This window comes from Misgurnus anguillicaudatus, chromosome 1 (genome assembly GCF_027580225.2).
Source record: "Misgurnus anguillicaudatus chromosome 1, ASM2758022v2, whole genome shotgun sequence".
NCBI classification, from domain to species: domain Eukaryota; kingdom Metazoa; phylum Chordata; class Actinopteri; order Cypriniformes; family Cobitidae; genus Misgurnus; species Misgurnus anguillicaudatus.
The window spans coordinates 29,822,583-29,830,388 of NC_073337.2; the positions used below are offsets into that span (position 1 = coordinate 29,822,583).

Sequence of the window (7,806 nt, forward strand, 5' to 3'; positions counted from 1 at the left end):
GGACGCCAGACTAACATCTAGGAGTTATTTAATTACGGTAGGACTGTGCAAACAAAGTATCTGTCTAGCATTGGTGATATTTACGCTGGGGATTTCCCCACCACTTTTTGAAAGCATTTGGTTAAAATGTTCTGAAAAATCAAGCGATGCTTAAGACTGGTTTTGTGGTCTAGTGTCACATATGTTGTGTTGTATGCTTATGGTGTGTTTTCTTGTACATATGTAATGAAATTCATTGTAATCATTTATTAAACGCGCTGCTGTTTTCTACGCTATGGTGCTTTGGCATTGTTCGGTTGAGCTGGTGTTGCAGGGACTGTTACATGTGTGATGTGTGCATTCGACATTGTTGAGGGTTTATAAATTTATGCTGAGTATTTTCTTGTTGTTGACTGGCCTACGCTATGCCCATTTTTGATGGGCGTTATTCAATATTTTTCCTGTCCTGCAGTAATGTTTTTATAAGATCTTTTGTCCCCACCACTTTTCAACACAATCTGACGCCCCTGTTGTGTAGCATTACCATGTCAGTGTATTGATTCATTGTCCCTTAATGGTTTGCAAGAGACATTTAATACACTTATAATTAATATTAAATAAAGTAAGCGTATTTAACTAAGATGTAGGCTATTTAATAAACTGAGCGTATTCATCTGTCAATGCGAAACGCGACTTTGGCCATTCTAATTAATGATCGGAAGAACGCGTATCGATCAAAGTTACTGTAAAATATGCACGCATGTCCATTTAAACTCAATTTTGGTCAAATGTGGATTATATCATGACACTGACAAGAATATGGTTACATGTAAATATGCCGTACCAAGTATGACAACGCTACATTCAACTGCTTTTGATATACGGTGTTTTTTTCACTTTCTGAAAAGTTACCGTTTTGGACATACGTGATTTTCATCGGGCAGCGACGATATGAATCACCGTAGTGTTAGATGTCAAAAGTGTGCACACAAAAGCTACGGGATAACTGAGTGTATTGTTGAATGGCTATAATTAAATTATTTGAAACAGTACGATGGTTAACAAAATACATAAACACACTATACCAACATATAAAGGTAACATTTATACTCAGTCTTTACTTTATGGTTGGTAGCGCCCTGCTACCGTGACGGTAGCTACACTCTAAAATATTTGCTGTAATTTTGCAGCTGGTTGCCAGTAACTTACTGTAGAAGATAAAGTCAAAAAATGTTTCATGTCCATTTAACTTTGAACAAAATGTTGCCAGTAAATAACATAAATGTAAAATCTACAGTAAGTTACTGGCAATTAGTTGCCAGTAATACCCATTAATACTGTAATTTCTACAGACATTTTTTACAGTGTATGCGCTCCGTCACATGGACTCACAGCATTTATTGTGGAAAATGTTGGTTGTAGATGAGTTTATTAAGAGCTGATATTATCCATCATTATTTTACATTAGTCAGCACATGAAACAGAACAGAAGTGACATCTGATGAGTAAATATCACGAACTTTAACCCACTCCCAAAATATAACTAACACATTCAGTTCATATAATTCAACAGTTATTAAAGAATCAGAAAATGTATTGTGTCTGGAGAATAACATAAAAAAATTTAGTATACATGAAATGATTCTGAACTAAGGCATAATGTTGTATTAATCTGTAATATGTTTATAAATGAACCCTGAAGAACAAAACTAAATGAAAACCAGAAAATTATAAAAATGAAGTGATCGACACAAATTAATTCATTATTTTCTGATGCAGATGAAGTTGAGTTGTTGAGATTCAGGAAGAGTGATCCAGCGATGATCTCCAGACTGAACTGCTCCAGATTTCACTTCATGGTCACAGTCGTCCACTGCTGTTTCGTTCCCTGGAGCCCAATTCTGATAGCAGACCATCTCTCCATTCACCCAGAACCAAAGACCAACAGCACAGGAGTGACGTAACCCCATCCACACAGCGTCAGTAGAGGACTGATGAATCACGTCTGTCACCCAGCGCTGAATCTCCTCTGAATCAACTGAAACCAGATCAACATGATTCTCTCTGCAGTATCTCAGAGCTTCAGACCAGCTCAGACTCTCATTGATCAATATCAGTTTATCTGAACACACAACAAACACAAACTGTAAGGGACCATTTAAAATACTGTATTTATGTATTTTATGTAAAATGTAAGTATGGATCAGGTCATGAATTATTGAATACATCTGTGTAATTAATTTTGTAATTTGATTCACGATACAAAATTGATGTTTTTGTACTTTGTGCATGTGAATTGTAAACGGAAGTTCGCTGATATTTGTGTTGAAATTGTCCTCTTCAGGCAACTTATTGAGCAGGTGCACACGTAAGCATGATGAGATGGCAGGTGGACATGTATGCTAGATGCTAATTGTTTGACTTTGTATTTTAATGTGAATTTTATACTTTTGCATCATTTGAACTGAATTGGATGCACGTTTAATGTTGACGACAAGATTCTCATATTCGGTTTGCACTCCTTGGAGAGCGTAGCGACGTATGTTGATCGAATAACGCAATTAATGCATCGATGAATGTTTGTGTAATGTAGTGTTTGTGATGCCTATTTATGCAATTTGATGTTTACAAGTTTGTTTGAATATATGAATTTGTTGTTTTTGTATAGTTTTTACAGTGCTGTGGGGTGTTTCAAGTCGATGCACTGATGTATGAAATAAAGAGGCTGTTTGAATACATCGCATTGTCTTGTATGGTGAATTAAAAGAAACTTCACGCATCAGCTGAGGCTCTCGGATACAAGAAGGTTGTTACACAAACTACACATCAGATCAAAACAAACATACACAACAATCACTGAACTGAGATCATTTTAATAATGAAGAAACTTCTGTCATCAAACACACATTGACTTTTATTACTCACCTTCATGACACACAAAGGTATAAGACTCATAGCACTTTACATCATTCCATTCTCCCTGCTTGTTCACAATGGTTACTGTACAACTTTCAGGTTCACCATTATTAGGTTCACCAGACCTCCAGTGTGTGAATGTAGAGTCGCTCTCATCTGCCCACATCCACGAGTCTTTACTTGATCTCTTCAGTCCAATCCAGACATACACATAATAAGTGCTCAAAAGCAGGCTGTTATCCACACTCTTCATCAGTTGATTCATGTCATTGATGTTGTTGACTGTGCCCAGATCTGTGTATTTTTCTCTGCAGTATCTCAGAGCTTCAGTCCAGTTCATCATCATGTTTATGTGATGATAGCGGCGCTGAATGCATTCAGATAATGAACAGAGAGCTATGAAAGAAAGAGTTTGAGTCAAATCTCATGAGATTATAAAACAAACATAAAACCACAAACACAAACTCACCGATGAGAAGAACGCTGAAATATAAAGTTTGAGTCATTTCTGAAAAACAAACATATTGAAAACATCAGATGTTGATTTATTCTGTTTGTTCATAATTCTGATCATCACAATAAATTCATTCATTTAAATGTCTAAACTATTTTAATGTGTAGTAAATAAAGATGAGAATCTGATATTAAAGCTGTTAAATGAAGCTAAAAGTTAACATCTCTTCAGTAACTCTTTATCAATTCTTTATAAAGTTTCATTAATAGTCATTAAACATTAATACACAATCCTTATAAAACACTGTGATATCATAAATATTATTTTAAAGTAAATAAAGTTCTTACTTTTAAGTTTGTGTGTTTCTCTCCTGAATCTTCTGTTTCTCTGTCTGTGTTGTTTAGATGTTATTATATTATATCTCATCTTCAACACCTCCCATCATTTGCATATTTCTCTCAAAAGTCATATTTTCATATTTCTTTTCCTGCTTATTTGTGTATTTTTTACCTTCCTGTTGTGTTTTAACATTAGTACAAACAGAAGTCTCAGAGTAAAATAAGGTGTGAGTTTTTTATTTGCATATTGACGTACAGTAGTCAGTGTCACAACAACACAGTGAGTAAAGTTATTTTTTAATAATAATAATATTGACAGACCTATGGCCATCCAAAGCGCTTTACAAGTTGCCTCACATTCACCCATTCATTCACCGATGGCGGTGTCAGCCATGCAAGGTGCCAGCCAGCTCGCCGGGAGCAGCTGGGGTTAGGTGTTTTGCTCAAGGACAACTCAACACTTGGTACTGTGGAGCCGGGGATTGAACCACCAATCTTCCAATTTGTAGATAATCTACATGAACCACTGAGCCAATAGACTGATGGTAAACTTTGCTATACACATACATTTAAATTAAGTGTTTCTCTTCAGAAAGGTTTTTCACTCTAAATGTACCCTATAACCTGTAGATGTATTTTGACATTTGAGCTGTGGAGGCAGGACTGTAAACTATTGTTGAAAAAAGCGCCAAATTTTACAGTAAAATGTTTTTTATTCCACCAAAACTGAAATACACCATAAAGTCTTGCATTCAGACATTCATCTATAAGATAAACTTTATGCAAAGTGGTCAGAGCCGATGGTGTACTCCGACATATGGTGCAGACGCACTTTTGGCAACCCAAGCTCAAATCCTGGCTCGAGGTCGTTTGCCGATCCCCTGCCCCTCTTTCTATCATATACTTTCCTGTCGTCCAAATCCTTTCCAAAGTGACACACATGTAGTTAAGGACCATCAAAACTGTGTACAACTTTGCAATTTGTACTTGCCGCCACATTGAGATCTCTGAGTATGTTTACATGCACAGAATAAGCGGATAACTATCAAAAATCTGCTTATTATAGAAAACTGTTTTCATGCATTTACATGCAAATCAATAAATCGACAATGCAGACAACTGCGTTTACATGGGACTTGGAGAATTGCCGGTAGTGACGTCACCGCCTATAGTACATAATAGTCGTTCAAAAAGCCGATAGCATATCTGTCTTAAGCTATAGACAGTTTCAGCAGTAACAACATAAACACGCGGCTTTCGTGGTCATTACATAACTTCCGGTAAACTCTGCGAAGAATAAATAACAACAAAGTCATTTTAAAGTAGTTTATTTATATAACAACAAAATAAACCACACGTGGATTACATAGGAACCCAAAACATTTGTTATTTGCAACAATGTATTTGTTTAAGAGTTCAGTTTCAGCAACTAGTCAGACGATTAAACAAACAGAAACCGGAAGTAAAGTTCGGACCAGACGCTTATTGCGTCACCACACGTGGGCCTGATGAAACGGTCTATACTGTTGTATCTTTTCTCATGTCTGCAGAACCTGTAAATGTAAAATAAGCTTCTACTTTTGCAGTTTCTCTGCCATCTGCTTTAGTTGAGCGAAGACTTTTATGCGTTACTTTGCTCTTACTTATGCGTTACGTTTAACTTTCACACGCAGAGACATGCACACATAGAAACAAACCTTGAGAAAGACGGTTAAGGTATTAAGGTGTTTACATGCCACGTGAAATAAGGGTAATGAGCCAATTGGTTTTTGCTTACGCCGTTTATGGGCTTCTAAATCCACCTGGCACAGTGGCTGGTGGTCAAAAAAGTTAACTTTAGGCCCTGAATATAGCATATAGCACAGATAAAACTAATAATTCTGTAACATTTATACTGACTGTCCTTTCCAAAGATTTAATGCCATGTAACGGAAATGTAATGCTTTAGTTATGTTTGTTCTGGTAGATTAAAGGGACCAAAAAAAAAATTCTGTCATTTACTCGCCCTTATGTTGTTCTGAACCTGTGTGGGTTTCTTTGTTCTGTGTGTTTATCATCATTTATCAAAATATATTTTCTTGGGTTCAATGTTCTCCAAACCTATTTTTTATATTTTAAGAATTTCTTTGTGAAACATTACATGAATTTTTTCTAAACTGTAGAAAACACGTTTGTCTTATTATAAAACAGTTTCTTTCATCTGCATATAAAAACTGTTATTGAGAATAAACAGAGGTTTAGATGTTGATGTTTTGTTTAATTTGAAGTCATCATTATGATGATCAGTGTCTGCTTTAGTTGGACTCTGTTCCTTTACTGTGGAAAATGTTGGTTGTAGATGAGTTTATTAAGAGCTGATATTATCCATATATATTACATTAGTCAACACATGGATGAAACTCAGTCTTCACTATATTTTATAACACAAACATCTACCACTGTCAGAAATTAAAGAATCAGATTCAACTGAACAATTCTAAAGAGAAGAATCAAAGGAATCTAAACTCATTTGATTCACTTAAGATGCAGAAATAAATCTAATTTAACTCTTATATGAGCTCATAATCTTTATTAATCACACATGAAAGAGAACAGAAGTGACATCTGATGAGTAAATATCATGAACTTTAAGTTATCTCATCAATTAAAAATAAAGAACAATTTTAAAAAAGTGTTTTGATCATTGTTCTGAATCTGATCTCTAATAAAATTCCTTTAAAAAAGCAACAATTTCATCCTTTTGCTCAATTTTTTTTTAAGAAACCTAGCCATATTTGAGATGATATAAAAAGAGAACAAATGAAGATAGGATAAAACACTTTTTCCCCATTTTTTGTTTGTTTGTTTAAAAGCAGAAGGTCTGTTCTTTCGTTTTATATATTTGTATGTTTATATATATTTATAGAAGAAAATTTTAATGGAAGGCATTTTGTGAAACTTTGAGAAAATTTAATGTCAGGAGATTAACATAGAAAATATATTTTTTGTATACATGATTCTGAACTAAGGCATAATGTTGTATTTAATCTGTAATATGTTTATAAATGGACCCTTATGCTAAAGAACAAAACAAAATGAAAACCAGAAAATTAACAAAGAACAAAAATGAAGTGATAAACACAAATGATTTGATTATTTTCTGCTGCAGATGAAGTTGAGTTTGTGAGATTGAGGAAGGCTGATCCAGAGATGATCTCCTCCAGACTGAACTGCTCCAGATTTCACTTCACGGTCACAGTCGTCCACTGCTGTTTCATTCCCTGGAGCCCAATTCTGATAGCACACGACCTCTCCTCGTATCCAGATCCAGAGATTCATTTGACAGTAATGGTGTAACCCCATCCACACAGCGTCAGTAGAGGACCGATGAATCACTTTAGCCACCATGAACTGAATCTCCTCTGAATCAACTGAAACCAGATCAACATGATTCTCTCTGCAGTATCTCAGAGCTTCAGACCAGCTCAGATTCATCTGGATCAATATCAGATTATCTGAACACACAACAAACACAAACTACACATCAGATCAAAACAAATATACACCACAAACACTGAACTGAGATCATTTTAATAATAAAGAAACTTCTGTCATCAAACACACATTGACTTTTATTACTCACCTTCATGACACACAAAGGTATAAGTCTCATCACACTTTACATCATTCCATTCTCCCTCCTTGTTCACAATGGTTACTGCACAACTTTCAGGTTCACCATTATTAGGTTCACCAGACCTCCAGTGTGTGAATGTAGAGTCGCTCTCATCTGACCACTCCAATGAGTCTTTACTTGATCTCTTCAGTCCAATCCAGACATACACTTCTTGAGTGCTCCTCAGCAGACTGTTATCCACACTCATGATCAGTTGATTCATGTCATTGATGTTTTTGACTGTGGCCAGATCTCTGTATTTCTCTCTGCAGTATTTCTGAGCTTCAGTCCAGGTCTTTGTAACTTTTATGTAGTGATAGCGGCGCTGAATGCATTCAGATAATGAACAGAGAGCTATGAAAGAGAGAGTTTGAGTCAAATCTCATGAGATTATAAAACAAACATAAAACCACAAACACAAACTCACCGATGAGAAGAACGCTGAAATATAAAGTTTGAGACAT

The 7,806-nt window shown here is 35.4% G+C and overlaps 2 protein-coding genes across 2 annotated transcripts; both read right to left on the reverse strand.

The window, feature by feature from the left end:
• Positions 1-1,602: 1,602 nt before the first annotated feature.
• On the reverse strand, positions 1,603-3,401 carry LOC129432128 (macrophage mannose receptor 1-like). Its single transcript, XM_073866633.1, has 3 exons — positions 3,365-3,401; positions 2,905-3,291; positions 1,603-2,101 (listed from the first exon to the last, which is right to left on the reverse strand). The coding sequence occupies exons 1-3, from the start codon at positions 3,399-3,401 to the stop codon at positions 1,743-1,745; spliced, it is 783 nt and encodes a 260-aa protein (XP_073722734.1). The 3' UTR covers positions 1,603-1,742.
• Positions 3,402-6,752: 3,351 nt separating this feature from the next.
• Positions 6,753-7,806, reverse strand: LOC129431814 (snaclec purpureotin subunit beta-like). The gene is made up of 3 exons (XM_073866678.1): positions 7,770-7,806; positions 7,459-7,696; positions 6,753-7,186 (listed from the first exon to the last, which is right to left on the reverse strand). Exons 1-3 carry the CDS (start codon positions 7,804-7,806, stop codon positions 6,820-6,822), a joined length of 642 nt encoding a protein of 213 aa, XP_073722779.1. The 3' UTR covers positions 6,753-6,819.